Source organism: Taudactylus pleione, unplaced genomic scaffold (genome assembly GCF_031769625.1).
Source record: "Taudactylus pleione unplaced genomic scaffold, aTauple2 ptg000536l, whole genome shotgun sequence".
Classification (NCBI taxonomy): domain Eukaryota; kingdom Metazoa; phylum Chordata; class Amphibia; order Anura; family Myobatrachidae; genus Taudactylus; species Taudactylus pleione.
In genome coordinates, this window is record NW_028284938.1 from 1,634,959 (window position 1) to 1,662,078 (window position 27,120).

Below are 27,120 nucleotides of genomic sequence, written 5' to 3' on the forward strand. Positions count from 1 at the left end.
GTCCTGTTGTATCCAAGCGCCTGCAAACCACACCGTCAACTCCCTCCTCGTCAATTTCCTCCTTAGTCAGGATCGGAAGTAGTCCTGCAGGCCATGTCACTGGCATGACTGACTCTCCTATCCGGGATTCCTCTGGAGGATCCTGCATTGCTACGCCTACTGCTGCCGCTGCTGCTGTTGCTGCTGCTGGGAGTCGTTCATCATCCCAGAGAGGAAGTAGGTACACCACTACTTTTACTAAACAATTGACCCTCCAACAGTCCTTAGCGAGGAGGATGAAGTACGACAGCAGTCATCCTGAAGCAAAACGTATAACTGAGGCCTTGACTGCTATGTTGGTGTTAGACGTGCGTCCGGTATCCGCCATTAGTGCAGTGGGATTTAGACAATTGATGGAGGTAGTGTGTCCCCGGTTCCAAATCCCGTCTAGATTCCACTTCACTAGGCAGGCGATACCGAGACTGTACAGAAACGTCAGAAAAAGTGTCCTCAGTGTCCTGAAAAATGCCGTTGTACACAATGTCCACTTAACCACGGACATGTGGACAAGTGGAACAGGGCAGACTAAGGACTATATGACTGTGACAGCCCACTGGGTAGATGTATCACCTTACGCAGCAACAGCAGCAGCGTCACCAGTAGCAGCATCTCAGAAACGCCAGCTCGTTACAAGGCAGGCTACGCTGTGTATCACCGGTTTCAGTAAGAGGCACACCGCCGACAACCTCTTAGAGAAACTGAGGGAAATCATCGCCCAGTGGCTTACCCCACTTAGACTCTCCTGGGGATTTGTGATATCTGACAACGCCACCAATATTGTGCGGGCATTACATCTGGGCAAATTCCAGCACGTCCCATGTTTTGCTCACACAATAAACTTGGTGGTGCAGAATTTTCTGAAAAGCGACAGGGGCGTGCAGGAGACGCTTTGGGTGGCCCGAAAAATTTCTGGCCACTTTCGCCATTCAGCGACTGCGTGCCGAAGACTGGAGCGCCAGCAAACACTCTAGAACCTGCCCCGCCATCACCTGAAGCAAGAGGTTGTGACGCGGTGGAACTCAACCCTCTATATGCTTCAGAGGATGGAGGAGCAGCAAAAGGCCATACAAGCCTATACATCCACCTATGACATAGGCAAAGGAGGGGGTATGCACCTGACTCAAGCGCAGTGGAGAATGATTTCCGTGTTGTGCAAGGTTCTCCAGCCCTTCGAACTTGCCACACGTGAAGTCAGTTCAGACACAGCCAGCTTGAGTCAGGTCATTCCCCTCATCAGGCTTTTGCAGAAGCAGCTGGAGAAAGTGAAGGAGGAGCTAAGACGGAGCGATTCCGCTCGGCATGTGGGACTTGTGGATGAAGCCCTTCATTCGCTTTGCCAGGATTCCAGGGTGGTCAATCTGTTGAAATCAGACCACTACATTTTGGCCACCGTGCTTGATCCTAGGTTTAAAGCCTATGTGGTGTCTCTCTTTCCGGCCGACACAAGCCTGCAGAGGTGCAAAGACCTGCTGGTGAACACACTGTCAGCTGAAGCGGAACGTGACACGTCAACGGCTCCTTCTTCATTTTCTCCCGCAACTGGGGCTGCCAGGAAAAAACTTAGGTATCCTAAGCAACCCGCTGGCGGTGATGCAGGGCAGGCAGGACCAAGTTTGGACATCTGGTCCGGACTGAAGGACCTGGCAACAATTTCTGACATGTCTACTGTCACTGCATATGATACTGTCACCATTGACAGAATGGTGGAGGATTACATCGGTGACAGCATCCAAGTAGGCATGTCAGACAGTCCATACCTGTACTGGCAGGAAAAAGAGGCAATTTGGAGGCCCCTGTACAAGCTGGCTCTATTTTACCTGAATTGCCCCCCCTCCAGTGTGTACTCCGAAAGAGTGTTTAGTGCAGCCGGGAACCTTGTCAGCGAAAGGCGTAGGAGGTTGCTTCCACAGAATGTGGAGAAGATGATGTTCATCAAAATGAATTATCAGCTCTTCCAGGGAGACCAGCCTCCAGAAGGTACAGAGGGACCTGTGGTGGTGGATTCAAGTGGGGACGAGTTAATACTTTGTGAGGATGAGGATGTACACACTGAAGAGGGTGAGGAATCGGTGGATGAGGAGGATGAGGATGACATCTTGCCTCCGTAGAGCCAGTTTGTGCAGGGACACATTAATTGCCAGCTTGTTTTGTGCGGGCCCAAACGAACCAATCATTTCAGCCACAGTTGTGTGGCAGACCCTGGCGCTGAAATGATTGATTTGTTAAAGTGTGCATGTCCTGTTTATACAACATAAGGGTGGGTGGGAGGGCCCAAGGACAATTCCATCTTGCACTTCTTTTTTTTCTTTGCATTATGTACAGTTTGGGGCCTAGTTTTTCTAACTGCCATCCTGTCTGCCACTGCAGTGTCACTCCTAGATGGGTCACGTGTTTGTGCCGCCCACTCGTGTCGCTTAGCATAGTCATCCAGCTACCTCGGTGCAACCTTTTGGACATGAAAACACTATTGTGAGGTGTGAGGTGTTCAGAATAGACTGGAAATGAGTGGAAATTAAGGTTATTGAGGTTAATAATAGCATAGGAGCAGAGAAACCAACAAATTCTGTGATTTTAGCTGTTTTTATGCTTTTTAAAAAAAAAATACAGATCCAAAACACAAAACCCAGAACCCAAAACACGGAAGGGTGGTTTTGGCAAAACCAATCCAGATCCAAAACACGAAGAAAGATCCAGATCCAAAACACAAAACACAAAACACGAAAAGTGGCCGGTGCACACCCCTAATTACAAGGAGTTCCATGTAATTGGCCACAGGAAACCTTATATGAAAATGCACATAGCTATAGGGATCATTGTGCCTTATAACCAGGGGCATTACTAGAGAGGAGGGGGCCGTGTGTAGTCTCCGACACGGGCCCCCTCCTCTCCGCCCGGTAGCGCACTGAGCTGTGCGCGGCCAGCGCCGGACATATAGACTCTGGGCACATCAGGTGGCTTTCGTGTCCATCAGGACTCTGAGCCTCATGCTAATTGCACCATACAGGTCACTGGAGTTCATTCAGACCTGCTCGCTAGATGTATTCGCTCGCACCCTGCGTATGCAAATCCAGCGCATGCCCAGCAAGGCATTAGTTCGCCCGCTATGTCTTGGCGTGCAATCACTTTGTGTATGCAGACGCCCACCAGCCATTCATAAGATGCCCACTTGCACATGTCATCTCCTGGAAGTGCATGAAACCACTGGTACATTGAGCACCATCGGATGCTGTCGCAGCGCTTGAGGTTGACTATACCCTGCCGCAAACACTGCTTTTACTTCAGTGTGAAATACAACCAAGTGACGTGTACTATGACGCTGCCTCTTAATTATGCACACCTCTGAAACAGCATTAAGACACTCAGATACGCCTTCGTTCGCATCTCCACTCCCCTGTTTCTAGAGGCCAGCCCCTGTTACCACCTACAAACAGCCTCTCCTGTCACTCATTCAGCTGGGCTGTCTATGCTGGGCGAGCGAACGCTTCCCGATCTTTCGCAGTGGTTTGCGCACGCGCATTGCAATGCATACGCATGCGCAGATTGCAAATATTGGACAGCTACGAGAGTTCACATCCTAACGAGCGGTCTGAATCAGGTCCACTATCTTATCTGTGACTAATGCATACAGATGTGTCCACATACATCTACTCTCCGTGTGATGCATAACGCAGGAGCGCAGAGTGACTCAGTAGCACCGAGCATCTTTTCATGTGAATTTTCCCTTCTAATGCATCTTACTAGCACAGTGATGTGAATAGGGTGCACAGCAGCTTCTGCTGAATAAAATGATCAGTGGCTTTTTTATATTCTGTGTTCAACTGTGGGTGTATCTGCATGCAAAACGCTATATTACAGTGTTAGCGGCTGTGACGGGGGGCACCAAATTATAACGTGCCTCCGGGCATTTGGGATGAACTTACACCACTGGCTACAGTCATTTGAAAATTTCAAAAGTCAAATTTGTGTTTTTACATATCAGGACATACTAATAAAACGTAATGTACAATTCTTGTCTTGTGACAAATAACCCACAAAATATTATTTTTAGTTATTATTCATTCAGCACAAAAGAAGCCAGTATGAAGCCTGCATGTGGTTTTTATGTGAAATTGAAGCACTCCATAATCTGGTCAGCAGGAAGTGCTGCCCCCACTATATAGAAGGAGAAAGTCTGGGACAATCACACCTGCACGGAGAAGAAATTGTAGCTTCTCATCAGTGTCCCAGGATAATCACCTACACAGATCTTCAATGCTTTCAAGCAGTCACATGAGATTTACCACAGTTAGGATTTGGTAAGGATTATGGAGCTGGGATTTAAACGACATCCCAGGACTACAGTAATTTTGTTTAGTGACCTCTATCACATGGCAGCTGACACAACACTATTGTCACAAAGAAGGCTTCACTCTGAATAGCTGCATGAGAACCTTGCAGAATGGACTTTGGGCCTGATTCAGACCCACTCGCTTAGCGCTCGCAAGCGGGTCGATGGCCGGGCAGTGCGCGCACGAGTGCGAGCCCCGGAGCGAGTGAGAAATCACTCGCTCCGGCGCTCACATCCAAACAGGGTGGCTGTCGATGTTGATCGTCAGCTCGCCCCATTTGGTAGGTGGGTCAGGGGGGGGGTGGCAGGCCAAACGGAGGTGTTCCTGAAGGAACGCCTGACGTTTGAGGGCGGCCCTACTGACATCACCAAAGATGTCAGTAGTGAGCTCACTGGGACTTGCAGCAGACAAGACCCTACCACAAGGGTCTCGTCGCAAGCCCGATGGCCGCAACCATCACCTGGCCGCTCGCAAAAGCTGTGGGTGGTCACCCACAACTTAGCGAGCGGCCAGGAGGCCGGCTCCAAATAAATTAAAAAACAAAGCCGCCCTGATTCTGAAAGAGCTTCTTTGTTTTAAGTTTTATTTTTGGGGGGCGGGGTTGTTTTTTAAAATACATATTTTATTTGTTTAATAGGTTTTCTCTATTGAGTTTTTCTCTATTGAGATTTTCTCTATGTAAAAAATATAAAATAAATAATCACTGAAACCAGAGGACAGTGGTTGGAGAAGTATGGAGGAATTCCCCTAAGATCAGCACACAATGGAGCATAAGAGGCGCCCAGCTGAATTTACCCTAATGCACAACACAGCACAAAGCCCCAAAAGACAGTGTGAAGATGTTCTCATTGTGATGTTTGTAACCTTAGAAAACTCTTTTAAGTGCTTTACTACAAATAATTAAAATATAGATCTCATGGGACTTCATGCAGCTAAAACACTGCTGTGATTAAAGATCCATTGATGTTTCAGTAACACAGCAATGTGGACGGTTCATTCCCTTACCTGTAGAAATTTCAGCCTTGCGAGAAAATCATTCACGTAGCTGCCAAGAGGCTTCAGACTTGGGTAAGATTTCTTCATCCACATACCAGGAATCTTTCCTTTTAGAATGCTGATTACAACCTCTTCCAGGTCGGCAGACATAACCACCAAGCCCTGGTTTATAGATAACATAACACAAGTTCTGAAAGGTTTATATTCATCATCATTGTTATGGCAAATTCCGTGAAGCATACGTAAAGTTTTCCAAAACATCCTTTACTACGGAATTCCCTGATATTCATCTTTCCACTTTTATAACAGAAAATACACTTTCATCAAGGTTATATGTGCTTAGAAGAATGAAAATGTATTGGAGCATATTTATTACATGGCTACAAATTGGGAAGAGAAATGTCTCTGAAATTATTCAGTAAAAACTTAAAAATAATGTAGCTTTATCATTACATTGTTTGCAAAAAGGTTTTGCTACTACAACATGCAAAGGCCCATTTGCAGACCCAAAGAATGCTGACAGATATAGGAGACATTTGCCTTTTCAGACACAGAATATTTTTATATTTGGAAATTGCAACATCTGACTACTATGGCTTACACTACCGGGGGAATTCAATTAGCCACAGTGATTTACCGTACGCTAATTGTACCCCCGGGGCTATCCAATTAGCCCCAAAGCGCGTTCATCAGCAGCACTTATCAGGGATTTTTTTTCAGGACCTCAGCGGGCTCTGAAAAAAAATTCTGGATAATAGGACCCTGTTGTCGGGAAGCCAGCAGCGAAAACATACAGGCCCATGAACTTATCACGGATTCTATGTGTATTTGCCCGAATACCGATCATTTTTCGGGGGGAAAAAAAAACAGGATCTAATAAAGAAATTTAAAAAAAAAGTTAAAATATGCAAGAAAGACCAGTTTTTCGCCACTAAAAAACTTTCGTGGTCAATTGAATTCCCCCCTATGACTCCATTACTAGAAGATTAAGGCCCTGATTCAGACCCGGACGCAAGTGGGCGTACGTACGTTCGGCGTACATAAAAAAATATTTAAATTCAAGCACTCGCTCGTATTTTCGTACGCAGCTAAAAATCCGCCCCAAACTCAACAGACCCCTCCTCTAACTAACGAGCGTGCCAAATAGCGAGCGTACATCACCGAAATGGCTTGAAGGGAACGCACGCACAAGTACAAACCGGAAGTGGGACTGTCAGATTCCGATTACCTGCTCGTTTTTTCGGCCTACCTCCATCAATCGTATCATGGCAATCAATGTATCAATTAGCTTAATTGTTGTTTTTTTTTCAACACAATGCAATAAACTTTAATCTTGTCCGTGTTTGTGTTTACCCGCAGAATACGTACGGCTTAAACATTCGCTTTTATTGGTCAAAATACATGTTAGCCCCAATTAAACAATTGTTCTATTTGTTTGGATCCCCGCAAATTTTCTGTGCTTCATTTCTTTATTTAAATTAGCTTACGCATGTCACTGCATCAAGCCTATCATAACTCTCAAGAGATTTCTGGCCCTTTCGAACACATGACTCATACCTACACTAACCAATAGAATTGGTCCTGTTAATTTCCCAAATACATTAGCCAATCAAATTTTTTTTTGGTGCTTTATTAAAATTAATTTTTTAAAAATACACCATTGCCATCATGAGAGCCGCCGCATTCACCAGGCGCGAGCTGCTGGTGCTCACGGAGGTGATGGACAGGCGGATCACCAAGCAGCCTCCACCCATCACAAATCGCAGAAAGCGTTCCGCATATGCGGAGGTACGTCGCCGCCTGCGCTCCTTCGGCTCACGCCAACATATCGGCCAGCTGGAGCGCTGCACCGGCGGACGCCCCGCTTGCTGGCATGCTTTCGCATGCAGATCGCGGAAAGTAAGTTTTATGGACTGTGGTTTTCATGTTTATCTTGTGGGCCCTAACTGCGTGTGCAAGTTTTCATGTATGTTCTATTTATTCATTGTAGTCATATCTGCATGTGCATGTTTTCATGACTGTCCTATTTATTCATTGTAGTCATATCTGCATGTGCATGTTTTCATGTCTGTCCTATTTAGTCATTGTAGTCATATCTGCATGTGCATGTTTTCATGTCTGTCCTATTTATTCATTGTAGTCATATCTGCATGTGCATGTTTTCATGTCTGTCCTATTTATTCATTGTAGTCATATCTGCATGTGCATGTTTTCCTATTTTTTTTTTTTATTTTTTTTACAAATTGTTTAAAAATAAATCAGTTTTAATTAACGCTCTGTCTCATGCGTTTTTGGTAAATCAAAGATTCTTTACACTGACATAAGTAGACTCTTCAAGCAAGGATTGCCAATTAATCTCACTACAGATTGTGTGTTGTATTTTGAAGGTAAACAGGCACAAGAAACACCTACCAGTACCAATGTCATTTTCCTTTTTTGGGGTGGGCAACATTATAGTTTACAACATTTTACAGGTACCTATTTGGTGGGCAAGCTGCTTAGGCCGATCCTTACGAAGCCAACTGATTGTACAGGATTCCTTGGTGTGTTGGTTTGTACCCCGAAAACATATTACATTTTAGCTCAACTTGCTTCATTACTGGGCTACCCCTTAGGCAAATGTAACGTTTGTGAGTTTGGTTACACTTGCTTCTAACGTGCCCAAAAAGGAAACAAATTACACTCTCAAAATATTTATTCACAACAGAAATCAAAAAACAAAGTGGTCACTCACAAACAAAACACACAGTGATAATCAGAAATACACCACATACCAAAAACAGGAAACAAACACACAACAAATCAAGAACTGGTTGACGAAGGTCCATGCCCACATGATTCAACAAATATGACGTTGCAATATGGGTGACATAATATATTCCACAAGTTTCCACATAAAGGTTTTTGAAGGGTAGCAGGAAGTAGTCATCGTGGGAGTGCCAAAGATTATTCAAACAAACAGAAGATGGGGCAAAAATTTATTTAAAAAAAGATGAACGCAAACAAACCGTAACACATTGGGTATAAACCCTGTTGTTTGGTCAATAATTACCTAAAATATCTGGCCACCACATCATCGCCCCCCCACATACTGACTTCCGACCAACCTCGGGGGGGCCATCCTCAGGTAAGGCAGGATGCCTGGCTGCATTGGGACACCACTCCTTATGGCGATGTTGTGAAACATCCCACACAGGACCACAATTTTCGAAACCATATCCGGCAAATACATGAGCTCCCCACCAGAGCGGTGGAGGCATCTGAATTGGCCTTTTAAAAGGCCGATACAGCACTCCACCACTTGCCTGGTGGCTGTAAGTGCGGTATTAAACTCACTTTGTGGGCCTGGTGTGGGAGCCAAATAAGGAGTGAGCAGCCAGGGCATGCAAGGGTAGCCACTGTCTCCTGTGAAAATGAATAGACAACATCAGGATCACTGTGTATCAAGCTTAACATTGTTATGTACTAAAGGTCTCCACTTACCCAGAAGCCACGCATCACCAACTTGTAGGTTAGTTAATTTGTGCCATATCCCTGATTGCCGGCTGACGAAGGAGTCATGTGCACTTCCTGGTAATTTTGCATTCAGGGACAGGATCTGGAGGGAGGCATCACATACCACCATTACATTCAGGGAGTGATAGTGTTTACGGTTGCGAAATATGGCCTCCAGCCGTGCTGGAGGCTGAAGTGGTATGTGAGTACCATCCACAACCCCTATGATGTGTGGGAAGCCTTGGCCTTGGCCACACTAAGGGCGCCCATATCCAAAGGCATTTTAATAAAATGATGGAGGTGCTCGAAAAGTGCCTCCATCACTGCCCTCAGGATCCTGGAAAAGGAGGATTGTGAGATGCCCGCCACTATTCCCACCGTTGTTTGAAACGATCCTGAGGCACAGAAATGTAACACCGCCATAAATTGCGTAAGTGGTGGTATTGCTGTTGGACTGTCAATTTGCCGCTCAAGATCACTCTCTATTAATGAGAGAGTGTCTATGATGATTTTGGGAGGAAGACGGTAGCGTCTTAAAACCTCATCATCGGTCATTCCAAAAAGGGTGACACGTGTTCGAAATATCTGGGGCCTTGCACGCCTACGATGCCTACGCCTGGGACGAGATTGAGGTTAGTCGGCTTCCGGGAGCATGGCCAGAACAATCCGCCCCAGATCAACCTGAAATGGCAAGATTTGAATGTAAGGCTTTTTACCCACCCCAAAATAAAATTAAAACAACTTAGCTTCATGATACCATCCATTGCTGCTTACATGCCGGGGTATTGTAATGATACGTCCAAACTGAAAATATTCCCAATATTAAAAAAAATCTGTTTAGTCTGTGCATTTATGTTTTTAAATTTGGTGCAAGACAAAACATAAAATAGGCGAAACACACATTTGGCCAACGAGCAAAACGACATTGCACACAGTACGTCAAATTGGGGTCAAATGTAAAGGGAAAACACAAACAATTTTACAGGATGAATAAGCATTTAAAAATGCGCTAATTAGTTTGCAAATACAAGTCACTATACAAAAAGAGAAAAATGCGGTAATTAGTTCGCAAATACAAGTCACTATACAAACAGAGAAAAATGCGCTAATTAGTTTGCAAATACAAGTAAAAAAAAGGACTTACCAAGAGCTAATATATAAGATTCCCGATCAAAAGGTCTTTGGGGCCGAAATCAAAAAAAACCTAACAGAGATGAAATTAGGGAAAAAAAACTTTAGAAAAATAAGAAAAAGAAGGAGACACAAATTGAACCAAAGTTAGACTTCACAAAACTTACCAAATCAAGAAACGAGGCCAAAAAAAAATCCCCCAAAAAAACGACCGGAAAATAAAAACGCAACTCTAGCAAACAAAATAAACTCCAAACAACGCCAACTCCTAAATCCGCAAACAAGAAACTCCAACTAAGGTAACCTCCAACAATCCAAAAACGCCACCTCGACTCGAGACACACCAAGCCATAAATAGTGTTTAGCTTCCCGCAAAAATTAAGGAGGGATCATAGGAACGCACAATCAATGATGCGGCCGCAAAATAAGGACGCATGTATAAATACGTCATGAAACACCATTTAAATTCTGGTGTATTTCTTGTTTGGAGCTCAGACATGGCTACAGACCAGGGAAACAATGGACAACAGTCAGGCGGTAAGTCTTTCATGCATTTTGTCTCAATGATTAATTTGAAACATAATATTGGGCAAGTTGTGAAGTTGGGAAATCTGCATATTTACACAAATAGGTGAGGAGGATGACATGGAAGAGGCTGCTGGGCCCAGTATTCCGGGCAAAGCTGCCAAAAAGAAAAGGCAGCCACACTTCACAAGAAAGGAGATGGAGGTTTTGATTCAGAAGTGTGTGGACATCCTGCCACAGGCAGACAGGAATATGAGTACAAGCCAGAAGTGGAGAATGTGGGAAGAGGTAGCCGTTGCTGTCAATAGGGTGGGTGATTATGTCCGTCTAGCCCGGGATGTCAAACGGCGGTAAGTAAACACTTGCCCCCCCTATAAACAAACCCCATTTTAAACAAAAGGATAATGGTTCCAATTTTATCCCACAGATGGGGCGACTTCAAATATCGCCTAAAGCAAAAACTGGCGGACAGGGCTAGGCATGCAAGGGGGACAGGTAGGGGTCCCACCCCTGTGTCATTGGAGTTGACGGATTTAGAAGAGCTGGCACAGGGGTGTGTGCAGCCTGTGGAGGTGTTTGGCGTGTCCAACATGGATACGGACATGCCAGACTTTGCGGCTCCTCATGTTGTCCCAGGTAAATCTTGTGATGTCACCAACTCTGAAATGTTATTGTGCCAATATGTAGATTCTAATGTGAGTCTTTTCTCATTTTTCCAAACAGAGACACAGGCGGATGAGTCTGCTCCAGAGGGGAGCCTTGGCCGCAGAATTTCTGCTGGCTCTGCAGGGGAGGAACCAGTACATCCGGCTGAGGACCCTGCAGAAGCCAGTCCAGGGCAATCCCCCTCGCAGGCAGTGGCCCTCCTCACAGAACTCAATTTCAAATCGGATTTCCATACGGAGATTCTGCAGAGGATGGACGCCAGTCTGATACGGGTGGCTGAGGCCCTGGAGCAAAATGCTGCGGCCAACGTGACCATTGGTCAGGCCCTGGCGGAAAATACCAGGGCCAACATCCGCATCGCCACTGCCCTGGAGCAGCTCGTTCGCCAGCACATGGTGGAGCCGACCTCCCTTCCTGCCGGAACATCAGGATCCTCCACCTCTGGCACAACATCAGCCAATCCTCCAAATGTGCCTAGCCCTGTGCCTAGTCCAGAGGCCACAACATCTGCCTCTGGACAGGCCAGCCCGATGACATCCCGGACCCGGTCTGGCACTCTCCCTCCCCCAGCCAAACGGGTGAAAAAACGGTGACAGCAATGGCGACTTTTCCCACACTCCTTCTGTGCTTGGCTCATATTCCTTTCTGGTCAAAACTTCCCTCTCCTTTCTTGTGAATTGTTTTTAATTTTGTGTTTTACGTTTCATAAATCTTTTATGTTGGCCCAATTATTGTAACTTTGGGAATGAACCCTGCAAAAAAACTTTTTCTAAAATCTGTTCTTTATTTTAGTTTTTGTTTGAGCAATAAAAATTAATAAAAAATCTGACATTGTATTCTCACATTATTGTCAAAATGGGTTACATTTAATCCTGGTCCAAAAGGCAAAAACTGGCAAAAACCACATTTTACATGAAATAAAAAAAAGGGCTCTTTAAGGAACGTTTAAAATTTTACATAACGATGCAAATTCAACAGGCCAAAAGAAAAAGGTAAAAACAAAAAAAACATGATGCCATTATTGTTACAATAGGCCCAAACCAACAAATTGAGGCCAAAAGAAACCCCCACAAATGTACGCAAATTGATTGTGTAATCCTGACATTAGCAGCTATGATTTCCACCTGCGTACGCTTTTGTGCTAACCCAAAAAACTGCTTTCAAAACACATACCAAGCCGGTTTTCAATCCAACACTAATTGCTGTTTTGACCACCCGCGATTAATCGCTGCAACATCGTGGAGTGCCGGGACGGAGGAGAAGGCCATCGCCAATGTGGTCGAGTAATCCAGACCCTAAGCTGTGCGAGCATTTTGAAGGGAAAGAGGATCATCCAGTGACGTATGAGTCGGTCCGAACACATTTTACGTTCGCATCTGCTAATGTATGTACGCCCCAAAAACGCCTCGCCACGCCTGCGTTTTTCCATCTCCACCCCCGTCAACACCCAAAACGCCCTGTTCTGTCAATCACATTGGACATGTCACTTCCTGTACGCTATTTTACGAACGAGACAAAATAAGCTCGCAATCTGCCGTACGCACATGCGCAGTGTTTCACCGACGCATGCGCGGTTAGTCAACATCGGAACGCAACGAGCGTACTGCTGTTAGCGAGCGGCTCTGAATGAGGGCCTAAGTCACATACTAAAGTGTATATTAAATACTTTGTCAATATAAATGCTGACCTTGGCCATTCTGAGTTCCTATATGTTTCTACCTCTAAATCAGAGGTTCCCAAACGCGGTCCTCAAGGTTCTCCAACAGTTCAGGTATTAGAGATATCCATGGTTGAGCACAGGTGGTTAAATCAAATTGACTGAGATACTAATTAAGTCACCTGTGCTCAATCATTGATATCTCTAAAATCTGAACTGTTGAGGAGCCTTTAAAACCGTGTTTGGGAACTTCTGCTCTAAATATTTATTCTATAACTCTAGCAGAGAACCAGCTGCAACTAGGAAGGGTCTTTGACAATAAGGGTGGGAAGTAGTTTTACAATGGTGGCCTATGGACACATGGTGGTGCAAGAACACCCTTAAGAAAACATCTATATTGTGTATCGGTTACCCTATATGCCACACAGAACCCATTTCCATCATACAGCTGAATGACGGAACCAGAACACAGAGTATCACTCAATCAAGAGAGATAATATTTTTATCATATGTGCATTGGCGGAACTAGCGGCGGTGCAGCCGGTGGCTTGCACCAGGGCCCACTGTGGTGCAGGGGCACATAGCTGCCTGCATCCAACAGCGTCGTTGCACCAGCCGCCAGTGTCCCCCGAGCCCCACAGTATTTAAGTGTAATGCAGAGCGCAGTGAGAGCGGTCCACACTACACAGTAACAAACACACCGCCACTCATTGGCTGCTGTGTCCACGGAGGGAGACGGCTGGAGCTCACTCATGAGCTCTGCCTTCCGGCTCCCCCTGCAGCAGGTAATGGGAGAGATGTCGTGACAGCGCATAGTGCAGAGGGGCCGGGAGGAGCGGACAGCGGTGGTCGCAGCAGGAGCAGGGATTCATGTAAGTTGTGGGTTTTTTTCTGTGTGTGTGTGTGTGTACGGGGCACATGCATGGGAACAAATACTGCATAGGGGGCGCTACTGGGGGCACTGTATAGAGGGGGTGGTCACTACCAGGGGCACTGTGTAGGGGGGGCACGACTGGGAGCACTGTAGGGGGGGCCAATACTGGGGGCACTGTAGAGAGGGGGTGGCCGGTACTGGGGCACTGTATAGTGGGAACTTCTATGGGGGGCAATGCATAGGGGGGACTACTACTGGAGGCAATGCATGGGGGGGATTACTACTGGAGGCACTGCATAGGGAGGACTACTACTAGGGGCAATGCATAAGTAGCTTCTGAGGAAGCCGCTGAGTGTAAACGGAGGCAGAGAAACGCGTAAAGTCTGTTACTTTGAACCAGCTGGTCGTGAACATTTATCACATCTCCCGGGAGAACTGTGAGTACGGGACGGGACAAACAAGCCTAAAAGGCTGCATTCCTGAGCTTTCAAAGGGAATTAACTCCAACAGTCCCTGTTTGCATGAAAAGGGATCTGAAAACTTTTTAACTGCTTGTTCTTTGGATTGCCTACTAACACTCCAGGCAAAACACGCTGCCTACTAACACTCTGGGCAAAAGACTAACATCTACCCTATAACTATATAACTAAAGCTTGGATGCATGCATGTCTAACATCAATTGCAATACAAACTAATATATGGAGTTATCTGCAATGAATACTAATTAAAATCTTCAATGTGAGTATGAACTGAACTTACATTCTGAGCAGATGGAGTTTCATCCTTATTTAATTTTATGCTTGCTATTTTGTTCATAACACCAATCATGGTGTGTTTATAATACCATATGGCCTAATGGTTTTATATGGATGTTTAAAATCATCATTTTTTAGCTGTATTTGTTGATGAGTGTTTATACCTGCCGGTTCTATACATCTTATCATTTCTAATTGTTTATAATGATGGATTTTTATTATTATTAATTATTTGTATGTTAATTGTTATGTATTAAATCTTTGTCAAGTAGCACTGTCTGTATATTTTGCTTTTTTGTGTTTCTTATAGGTAGAGGCATTTACCTATCCTTTGATACCAGCTGGACTAAGATTGTATTAATTCTAAGTAATTGCTATATAGGTGGCTGGTCTAGAGTGCCTGGTTATATATATTTTTGTCCCTGGGAAGATGCCGCATTATTATGCCCCAAAGAGGCCCCAGTGGAGAAGAATCCTTGCCCACAGAGGGCGGATGTGGATGACTGGGAGGTGAAGATGCCGCGCTATAAGGAAGAGCGCGAAGACCTAGTGGCAAAGAGGTCCAGGATCTCCCCATGCTGGAAGAGTCCGCGACCTGGATACCTGGAGATGCCAGCGGAAGAGATGGAGTACGCTGAGGAAGGAAACTGTCACCTGCTGCAGGAGTCTGTGGAGAAGAGTCCAGATTCATGGAAGACGTCGGCCATAACTGAAGACAGTCCAGCCCATCAAGAGAAGGTGGATGAAGACCCGGGCGAAGTGAGTGCCCAGGAGTGCAAATGGCAGGTTCTAATGGAGCCGTGCTCGCAGGCGATTGCCCTTTATGAAACAGAGGAGGAAGTCCTGGAGCGTGACGATCTGCCAGGAGTGATGGTCTGTACAGACAGGGATGGAGATGACGCCCCAGAAGAGTGGGTGGCTGCGGCACCCTCAGAAGGAAATTGCCCATGGTGGGCCAGCGTGAGTGGCACTTCCGAGTTGCCACTCCCACAGAGGATCCGCAGACTGAAGTCATGAGGTACGAAGACGGAGAGCCCAGAGCCAGTGAAGAAGGAATGTGGGGTCATAGTCGATCCCGGCTGGGCCCTCGAACAGATCCTTGCTGGAGGGACCATAGAATACCCTGACCCGCGGACGATGGAGATGGAAGAAGACTTTGTAGTGACTACAATGGAAAAAGGGGGGGAAATGTGGAGAGCCGTGCTGGGATCAAGTGGCTGATCCCAGCATCGGCACAAGGAGACACATCAGCGGGACACATCAGCGTCTGGCGCTGGGATGCTATTTCTGCTCCCAGCATCGAGGAAGCAGAGGCGGTGGGTAGTCGGTCAAACCCAGCTCACGGGCCAGCAGCCAATAGGAGGTGGACGCGACAAGCCAATCGCGGCTCACCGCGTCATAGCCCCGCCCTCTCACGGCGTCTAGTTTTAGATGCTGCCGGGCAGGAAAAAACAGTTTGGCAGCGGAGAGGGAGGAGAGAAGAACTCCCGAAGAGGGCGTCGTTGCAACAGGTCCAGCGGCCACGGAAGAGGCCAGAAGACGCCACTGTCAAGAAAGAAGACAGGCGGCACCAGCTGGAAGAGGAGAAGATGAGGTGGCGCCGCTGGCCAGGACGGGCCAGCGGACGAAAAATGTGGCAGAGGACCAGAGAGGACTGCGAGGGAGGGAAGTAAAAGAGCTCCATAAAGTTCCCCCCCGCTGCCTCTTCCAATGGAGCAGGTACGCCCTCCATGAGGCCTATCATATACCCCCTCCCTAGACCAACAGGGTTGTCGGGCACTAGGCCCGGGGGGCATTGTCGGGCACTAGGCCCGTGGGTAAATAGGCGGGCACAAGGCCAGGGGCTCAATAGAGGGCGTTAGGCCCTATATAATAAGTGAGCCCCACAGTTAGGCAGGCCCATAGGCCTGAGCCCCATATAAAGTGGTGCTGGGCATTAGGCCTAGGCCACTACCAGAGCCCATCATTAGGCAGGCCCATAGGCCTGAGCCACACTATAAGAAGGGGACTCTGGGCAGTAGGCCCAAGTCCCTCCTATGCCCTGTATTAGGCAGGCTTAAATGCCTGAGCCGCTGGTAAGACCTTGGGCATTAGGCCCAGGGCCCTGAGCACATTACGAGTAGACCACTGGTATAGAAAGTTGGCAGCCCCGTGCACTTGATTAGAGGTGTGAGCAGAAACCCCCGTGGAGAGCTGTCCGGCTCCCATCAATAAGCTAAGTGTTTCCCCAGGCACTAAAAAGAGGAGCTGGCCAGCTCTGGATAGGTAAGTAGCAGGCATTTAAAGGGACAGCACCGTGTTTTGCTCTTGTGTACTTATAGTCCGGTTCCATGCAGGGCAAAAGTTTAGTTATTGTTATACCTGTCGCACTACACACACACTGTAGGTTGAGGGCGATGTTGTCTTAGTATGTGTAGTTGCATGACATAGGTTTAGGCCCTGCACGGCTGTGGCGTATATCTCCTTACAGGGACCTGTAGGCGAGTGAGCGGACGAAGAGCAAGAGTGGACACAGTGAGAAATATCTATGTGTATTGTGTCTCCCTGTCTGTTTGTCACTACCTATCCTTCCTTCCTTCTGGGTGGACGGTGAACCTTGCAACCCAGTGAAAGGATGGGTCTTCACCTGATGCTTGAGTACCGATAGGTGAAAATTCGGGATGTGAGGCCAAAAGTGCCAATGATGATCTTCACTTAAAACCTGAATTTATCCCTCGGTTCGGTAGGGCGTGTTGTCGGTCGATGTGAGGAAGGACGGTACTCACATCGTCTCCTTCCTTCTAGGTCATTGTGTCCGTGTTCTATTTGGGGGTTCCAGGACTGTCTGTTCAACACATGGCCTGAAGGTGAGAGGGTGCGATGCAAGGTAAGGAACTGAAGTACACCTGCACGGCAGCAGGCACTGCACCACAACCCTCTTACAATCGCACGGGCAGTTTTTCATAAAACAGCCCGCCATGCAGTATTACTACAGTACTGTATACTGTATTAAAGACACTGTTTACACTGTGCTGTACTGTACGTGATTGGCCTGCCTGTCAGGGCTTACAGTACTATTGTATTCTGTAGTGCCATATCCATCCACTGCTGTATTATTTAGCACTGTAGATTTAATAAGTGGCTCATGCCGTGGATACTATCAAGTCTCACTGCGCCTCACCGCACTATTTTCATGCCTTTAGGGCGCGACTTGAGCAACAACGTAAGATGATACATCTGCATGGGGCTGGTGCAAGTGCAGCCCGTATGTAACCAATGCACGACACTGGTTTCCGTTTGCACATGTATGATTCCTGCATTAGTTGATCGGATACTTACATTAGCATAAAGGAGTACAAACAGGCTTCTGCAGCTGCCAGTAACTTCAGCCACTGTGCATGACAATCGGTCCCTATGTATCACTAGGATGACCATGTATTGTCAAAATCTATCTAATTATGTAACTACTAACATGAATATTGAAGACTATTACACAAATTTGTATCCTGCATGTATGCACATTACATACTATTTGAACCTGAGGAAACCTAAAATGACTACATTATTTGACTTCTTTTTTGTTTCCATTTATCTTTATAGATCCTAAACACCTGATAAGCTGGAAGCTGGTGAAGTCTGTTGAATGGAACTCCATGGGACTTTTACCATTGTTTTTGTATTTATTTTAGCTTACATGTAAAATGTGTTATGCTTTAAATCTTTGATCTTTGAGATATGAATATACTTTTGAAGCACTTACACCATTGGGGGTCTATTTATCAAGCAGTGAAAAGTGTGGAGAAGTGGTCCACTGGAGAAGTTGCCCATAGCAACCAATCAGCTCCAACCTATTACTTTATAGACTGTACTTTAAAAATGCTACTTCAAAGATGAATGGTTGCTATGGGCAACTACTCCACTGGTTCATTTATCCACACTTTCACTGCTTGATAAATAGACCAGTTGGCCTTTTATGTCATTATGTGAGCGTGATAGGTGACTACGTGCTGGTTTATCCAGCTTTCCCCATCAGTTCAGTTTTCAAGGCTTGTAGAGCAGCCTGAAATTGAAATGAACTCTAACCAGTGGCAGATTTTCACCTAGGGGCTGTGAGGCTGCAGCCCCCACCTCAGTAAAATCCTCCACTTCAGTGAGCCAGTGCAGTCCGACCGTGACTGCACTTGCGACGCTGTGACCAGAGGTGGCTTCCTATTGGAAGCGCCACCTGCCAGTCACGCACAGGACAGGCAGCCCCAGGGGAAGGTGTCTCCTCCCCCTGGGACTGTCAGTCCGCGGTTGCCATAAGCAACTGCTCTGCCTTTTGGGCAGCACTACAGGGCTTCTCGGGGCTGCTACTAATGCAGCCCCAAGAAGCTGGTCTAGAATTATACACATAGGCGGCGCTACCGCTGCTCATGCGCATGTCCCGGTGCCTGACATTCATTGTGTAGGCACCGGGACCAGAAGCAGCGGCAGCCCCCATCAGGTAAGAGGGCAGAGGCCGCTGCTGACTAACTATATATTTTTTTTATCCCCCTTTATGTTTGTTTAAGGGAAGAATTAATGTATAACAATATTTTAATTACAGGATTCCATCTAACTTCTAACTTTCTATAATGGTGCTCATAAGTCTGCTTGCAGAGACCACCACTCAGTATAATGGCCTTTGTGTCTCCCCTCTTCACTATAATCCCTTTATGTTGCGGAAGCATGGTTGGTGTAGTGGGTAGCATTACTGCCTTATAGAACTGAGGTTGGATTCAATTCCCACCAAGACACTATGGGGCCTATTTAGCAATATTATTTTTACTAAAAAAAAAGTGAAAATGGTGTTTTCAAACCCCTTTCACATTATTTTAGTATCAAATACATTTATTAAAAGGAAATTGGCGTATTTTTCATGAAAAACTATTCCAATCCCTTCAATTCACATATATTTAGTAAACATATTGCATTTCCCATAATAATGAATATATTGCTCCCAAACTATAGGGGACATTGAATATATTGCTCCCAAACTATAGGGTACACTTTATCTATGGTATTTTAATTATTTTTTATGTTAATAGGTATATGATGAAATAAATGTGATCAATTGCACACTTGTCTATGTTTTAATTAAATACAGCAACTTCAATTTAGCGCCGGTATACATCTTTGTATATATTATATATTTTGTCGGGACTGACAACCCCTACTGGCTGCTTCAAATAACAGCGCATTGGATAATACATTTTTTATATTTCCCATAATAACGCCACCTGGAGATGGTGTTATCCACGGTTTCTCCCGGTTCCCGACTCCAGCTCTGCTCTGACAGGCAAAACAGAGCCGGGCCCCAATGATCAGCTTTGTGGTCTAAAAAAAATTAAAAATAGTTAAAATGAAAAACACTTACCTGCATCCAGGGAGCGGTAATCGGTGCTCCGGTGATGTCATCTGGGGCTCTGGTTAGCTGGTCTCTGGGCTCCTGCACTGTGACCCTGGTCAGCTGCTGCATAGAGCAACTGACCAGGGTCACAGTGCAGGAGCCCAGAGACCAGCTGACCAGAGCCCCAGAGGGAGGATTTCACCGGAGCACCGATCACTAAGGTAAGTGTAAGTAAGCGTGGGGGTGGCGTGATGGGTTGGTGAGTCGGCGGCACATGCACGGACACCTGCGAAAAATACAGTGAGAAGACTGCGGAGGGGATTAAGAAATATCACACTACAACCGCATTTCAAATACGGATTGTAATAAATAGGGCTCTATCTGTGTAAAGTTTGAATGTTCACTCTCGTATTTGCATGAGTTTCCTTCCACAAACCAAAAACATACTTGTAGGCTAAATGGATTCTGACAAAAAAATAACCCTAGTGTTTATATGAGTGCGCATGTGGTAGGGAATATAGATTGTAAGCTCCACTGGGGCAGGGATGTATATGAATGCAGGGGCGTTTCTAGAGAGGAGGGGGCTGTGTGCAGTCTCCCATATGGGCCCCCTCCTCTCCGTCTGGCTGCACACTGAGCGGCGCATGGCCAGTGCCGCACTTACAGGCTCTGGGCACTAGAGTGTGCCCAGAGTCTATAGCGTATACACAGGTCACAAGGAAAATGGCCACGGCGGCCATTTTCCCTGTACTGCGCAGGCGTGAACGACGGAAAAATGGCCGCCGCGGCCATTTTCCAGTCGTTTTTACAGGCGCAGACACCGGAGCCGACATGGGACTCCGGAGAGGTAAGTTTTATGGCTGCAGGGTGTGCGGTGCAGGCCCCACCTGGACCCAGGGGCGCTTGTGCCCCGCACACGCGGTACCCATTATAAATACGCCCCTTTATGAATGAGTAAATACTCTTTGTAAAGCGTTGCAGAATATGTGTGCACTATGCAAATAACTGTTAATAAATAAATAACTGTTAATAAATAAATCCCTATTATATTATTATCTCATATATTATGGGAGGAGCGTTATGGAAATTAATATATGTGACATCATTGGGAAGCGGGGCCATCTCAGGAATGGACTGACATATTACCAAGTAGTAGCAGGTACAGCTCCATGATTACTTACCTTTATTGCTTTCTGTATGTTGAAACAGGAATCTCTTATGGTGGACAGTAACTTGTTAAAGCGACCCATTTCTTGGACCAATACAGTATTCATACTTTGAGCGTAAGTGGTTGGATATTTTCTCATTGCTGCTTCCGTGTCAAAGTTCATGGGAAGTTTACTCAAGATATCAGCTGATACCTCATACACCGTTTCATCAGCCGACTTTCCTGCACCGCCTGAAGTCCGTGACTGCATACAGTATAAGCAATATTATCAACTTTGATTAGCACTTATAGACATTATTCAGCCTATTCTAATGCACCTGGGATCGTTACCAATAAGGAAATATTAATGTAATAAGGGGATCTGTTTCTGACAGATTTCTTAGTGTCACTGAAGAACTTGTAGCACTATGTTTGGATCAGAGATATGTTGCATATGTATTATATATACCACTTACATTTGAATCATATTGGGGAGGGGGCTATTAAAACAAATAAGAAGGTAAGAATTTATCTTGATCAATCATTATGTAATGCATAAAACGTGTCACCTGTGAACTTATACTGGGACCAAATGAAAGTGCATAGGTCAGACATCAAATATTATCACAGGAATCAGTATGAAATACCACCGGCCTGGCCGACCAAAGCAGAGTTCCCGGCAGCGGAAGCCCGACAGCACTGGAAATCCCGATCGTCGCTAAGGTAAGTATAAACTAACCTAACCCTAACCCTCTTTAGGGGTACCTAACCCTAACCTCCCCCCTCTAAGTGCCTAACCCTAATGCCCCCTCTAAGTGCCTAACCCTAACCCCCCCCTTCCCCGCTGCCTAAACCTAAGTCCCCGGGGGGGTGCCTAACCCTGAGTCCCCCCCGGGGTGCCTAACCCTCCCTCCCTGTGGCCTAACCTAAACACTCCCGGGGGGGTGCCTAACCCTAAGTCCCCCCCCCGGGTGCTCTAAACCTAACCCTCCCCCCCTTCGATCGGGATGCCGGGCGCCGGTCTCCCGGCATCGGGGAAATGTCAGGCGTCTACATCTAGACATTTCACCCTCACCGGGATATGACAGTCAGGAAGCCGGCTGTCGGTATTAAGGCAGCTGGTTTCCCGATTGTATACCTTATCACAAATGCAAAATACATAAAACACCATAAATATGTAGAAGAAAACAGATGCAAAGTGTGAGAGAACCATTGCCTACACAGAGAGGGAGCATATATATATACTGTATATATATATATATATATATATATATATATACATATATATATATATACACACACAATCCAATCAGGGCGGCACTCCAGCAACAAACGACTATAGGCCCGGTGCCCTCCTCTACAAACCCAGCTTTTGAGTTCGAAATATGCAAACAGATGCGGTGGCACTCGGGACAATAAAAAGACACCAAACGACAGGTACGTCGTTATCAACGTTTCGGAGATTTTAATTCTCCATCATCAGGATACAAAAGTACAAAGATCAACACTTACTTTTATCCCCTGCACCTCCCCACTTGAGAACTGTTCTCCGGGCATCCGGCGGGACGGCGCATCAAAATGACGTCACAACCACCCGACCATCTCCCAGGAGACCAAAATAAACAACAAAACAACGTGTGCATGCAGAGCTCTTAGAACATGCACAAATAACATCATAATCAAATTACAATATTTATATTAACATTTACATATTAATTTTGATAAATTACAGGTAAAAATACCTGATTAAAGCCATCAACATCTACAATATCGTGACAAAAATATCCAAAATCAATACATAAAAAAACAATCATTACATACAGAATAATAATTTCACAACCCCTAACGGCATAGACATAGAAATATGCTTAAATCAAAAAAATATATAGATCATCAAGACAAATATCTCCCATCTTCTTTCATGTCAATAGTTGTTAGTACATATTAACTCTTAAAAAGATCATATTATAAGAAACAAAAAAGCCCTAAATTCTCATTAAGACCTTTCGGTGACATGGTCTCTAGTCTGAAGATCCAACGTGTCTCACATTGCAGCAATTTTAAAGATCTATCTCCCCCCCCTGTCAATCTGGGTCAATGATAATATAGCGGAGAGCTGAAACATTATGCCCGCTGTCAAAAAGTGGCAAGCAACAGGTAGATCGCTCCAGCCATTATCGATGGCAGCCCTAATACCCGAGCGGTGTAAAGCCATCCGCTCACGTAATGTTCTGTCGGTCTTACCAACATATGCAAAGCCACAGGGAAAAGGTGTTACTCGCTGTTAAGTATCGACAAGTTAAACAATTTAAACATTTGTAACAACCTAACTTAGGTCTCAAAAAGTGATCAGGTATGTTCTGGCCTAATGTAGCAACATCCGTCCGAACTACCCAGTCCCTGATATTACGGCCTCTCTTGGATGAAGATAAGATTTTTACATTCTGTAGTTTCAAATAATCATCTGTTTCAACAATTGGCCAATGTTTTTTTAGCAGATTTCTTAATATCAGCACTTTCAGAATTAAATTGTTGGACTCAAGGCATTCTATCGTCACAAGTTGCTCTATTTGATGACCTAGACAGAAGTTCAATATGTGGGATAGACAATGCCTTCTGTTTGGATGTTTCAAGGTTTATTGCACTGTAGTCCCATTCTCTGAATTTAGCCATCATGGCATCAATCTGTTCAATTGCAGACTCATCATTGCTACAAATTCTCCGAATATGGATAAATTGGGAATACGGCAAACCCAATATAAGAGATTTAAGGTGAAAACCGTTGGCATGCAATATCGTGTTTCTATCAGTAGGTTTATGATACACTGAAGTTATAATCTGACTGTCACACAACTGGACTTGTACATCCAAAAAACGTACACAATCAGGGTCAATAACTTATGTAAATTTGATAGGACTATCAGAGGAATTGTGTTGCTCAATAAATCCCACGAATTGTTCACGTGAACCTGTCGAAATCAAAAAGATATCGTCTATGTACCTGGTGTAAAAAAAGATTTTTATCAGATACATAGACATTGCTGAAAAAGATCTCTGCCTCTGCCATAACATAAATGCATTAGCGTACGATGGGGCCACATTGGACCCCATCGCACAACCCACTAGCTGAAGGTACATTTTTCCATCAAATAGGAAGTAATTGCGAGTTAATATCATGCACAAAAGATCAGCAATCAAATAAATGTTAGGACCCCTATATGCCTGACTCTCAGAAATGAGTTTGCGTACTGCTGCAATCCCTTCACCATTAGGGATAATAGTGTAAAGGCTGTTGATGTCGATACTACACAAAAAACCTTTAGGAATAGTCCCCAAACTCATCATTTTGTAAAGAAATGATGTAGTATCTAATAGAAAATTGTGATGCTCCATAATACAAGGCTGTAAAAGCATGTCTAAATACATTGATACCCTCTGAAACAATGACCCCCAGGCAGAGATAATGGGTCTACCCGGGGGATTGTTCAGGCACTTATGTATTTTGGGTAAAGTGTATAAAAGTGGTATCACTGGATGTCCAGGTACCAAAGCCGTGCGCAAATCAGATGAAATCATCCCCTCGCTGACTGCTACATCTAGTGTATCACAAAGCTCTTTCATATAAATTAGTGTAGGGTCCCCAGCAAGAGGCCTACACACTGACCCATCAGCCAATTGTCACATGATTTCTGATTTATAATCAGACAAGTTTTGAAAACAGTAGAACCTCCCTTGTCTGCAGGGCGAATAACTATATTGGTATAACCAGATAGATCTCTTAGAGCTCTCCACTCACCTGCAGACAAGTTGGTGCCTGTCTTACCATTTTTGTAACTAGTTCTAACATTTGTCTGATCATCCTGATCAATCATGCGAATAAAAGTTTTTATCGCTGCATTATTGGATACAGGATCAAAACGTGATTTACCACACAATTTACGTAACTGAATCGGAACATCATCACCATCATTGACATTAGGTAAACCATTATTAGATTTCAACACAATTTTATTACTGTGATAGTATTCATGCAATTTAAGCTCCATAATACAGCCTTGTATTATGGAGCATCACAATTTTCTATTAGATACTACATCACTTCTTTACAAAATGTTGAGTTTGGGGACTATTCCTAAAGGCTTTTTTTTGTGTAGTATCGACATCAACAGCCTTTACACTATTATCCCTAATGGTGAAGGGATTGCAGCAGTATACAAACTCATTTCTGAGAGTCAGGCATATAGGGGTCCTGACATTGATTTGATTGCTGATCTTTTGTGCATGATATTAACTCACAATTACTTCCTATTTGATGGAAATATGTATCTTCAGCTAGCGGGTTGTGCGATGGGGTCCAATGTGGCCCCATCGTACACTAATGCATTTATGTTATGGCAGAGGCAGAGATCTTTTTCAGCAATGTCTATGTATCTGAAAAAAATCTTTTTTTTACACCAGGTACATAGACAATATCTTTTTGATTTCGACAGGTTCACATGAACAATTCGTGGGATTTATTGAACAACATAATTCCTCTGATAGTCCTATCAAATTTACATATGTTATTGACCCTGATTGTGTAAGTTTTTGGATGTACAAGTCCAGTTGTGTGACAGTCAGATTATAACTTCAGTGTATAATAAACCTACTGATAGAAACACGATATTGTATGCCAACGGTTTTCATCCCAAATCTCTTATATTGGGTTTGCCGTATTCCCAATTTATCCGTATTCAGAGGATTTGTAGCAATGATGAGTCTGCAATTGAACAGATTGATACCATGAAGGCTAAATTCAGAGAAAGGGACTACAGTGCAATAAACCTTGAAACATCAAACAGAAGGCATTGTCTATCCCACATATTGAACTTCTGTCTAGGTCATCAAATAGAGCAATAATTTAATTCTGAAAGTGCTAATATTAAGAAATCTGCTAAAAAACATTGGCCAATTGTTGAAACAGATGATGATTTGAAACTACAGAATGCAAAAATCTTATCTTCATACAAGAGAGGCCGTAATATCAGGAACTGGGTAGTTCGGATAGATGTTGCTACATTAGGCCAGAACATACCTGATCACTTTTTGAGACCTAAGTTAGGTTGTTACAAATGTTTAAATTGTTTAACTTGTTGATACTTAACAGCGAGTAACACCTTTTCCCACCCTCATAGTGGCAAGCACTTTAGTATCAGACATAGAGTTACTTGCACCACCCGATATATCGTTTATATGATTACTTGTGCCTGTGGCCTTGCATATGTCGGTAAGACCGACAGAACATTACGTGAGCGGATGGCTTTACACCGCTCGGGTATTAGGGCTGCCATCGATAGTGGCTGCAGCGATCAACCTGTTGCTCACCACATTTTGACAGCGGGACATAATGTTTCAGCTCTCCGCTATATTATCATTGACCATATACCCAGATTGACACGGGGGGAAGATAGATCTTTAAAACTGCTGCAATGTGAGACACGTTGGATCTTCAGACTAGAGACCATGTCACCGAAAGGTCTTAATGAGAATTTAGGGTTTTTTTGTTTCTTATAATATGATCTTTTTATGGGTTAATATGTACTAACAACTATTGACATGAAAGAGGATGGGAGATATTTGTCTTGATGATCTATATATTTTTTTGATTTAAGCATATTTCTATGTCTATGCCGTTATGGGTTGTAAAATTATTATTCTGTATGTAATGATTGTTTTTTTATGTACTGATTTTGGATATTTTTGTCACGATATTGTAGATGTTGATGGATTTAATCAGGTATTTTTACCTGTAATTTATCAAAATTAATATGTAAATGTTAATATAAATATTGTAATTTGATTATGATGTTATTTGTGCATGTTCTAAGAGCTCTGCATGCACAGGTTGTTTTGTTGTTTATTTTGGTCTACTAGGAGACAGTCGGGTGGTTGTGACGTCATTTTGACGCGCCGTCCCGCTGGATGCCCAGAGAACAGTTCTCAAGTGGGGAGGAGCAGGTGATAAAAGTAAGTGTTGGTGTTTGTACTTTTGTATCCTGATGATGGAGAATTAAAATCTCCGAAAAGTTGATAACGCACCTGTCGTCTGGTGTCTTTTTACTGTCCTGAGTGCGATCTGTTTGCGTATATATATATATATATATATATATATAATGCT

General features: G+C 44.5%; 1 protein-coding gene across 1 annotated transcript in view; it reads right to left on the reverse strand.

Moving 5' to 3' along the window:
* Window positions 1-27,120, reverse strand: part of DNAH7 (dynein axonemal heavy chain 7) — a 482,851-nt gene that overhangs the window by 31,629 nt on the left and 424,102 nt on the right. Inside the window, exons 58-59 of the mRNA XM_088451023.1 lie at window positions 20,998-21,228; window positions 5,373-5,525 (exon numbers count right to left, since the gene is read on the reverse strand). Coding sequence (XP_088307149.1) covers window positions 5,373-5,525; window positions 20,998-21,228 — 384 coding nt within the window. The remainder of the gene's footprint in view (window positions 1-5,372; window positions 5,526-20,997; window positions 21,229-27,120) is intronic.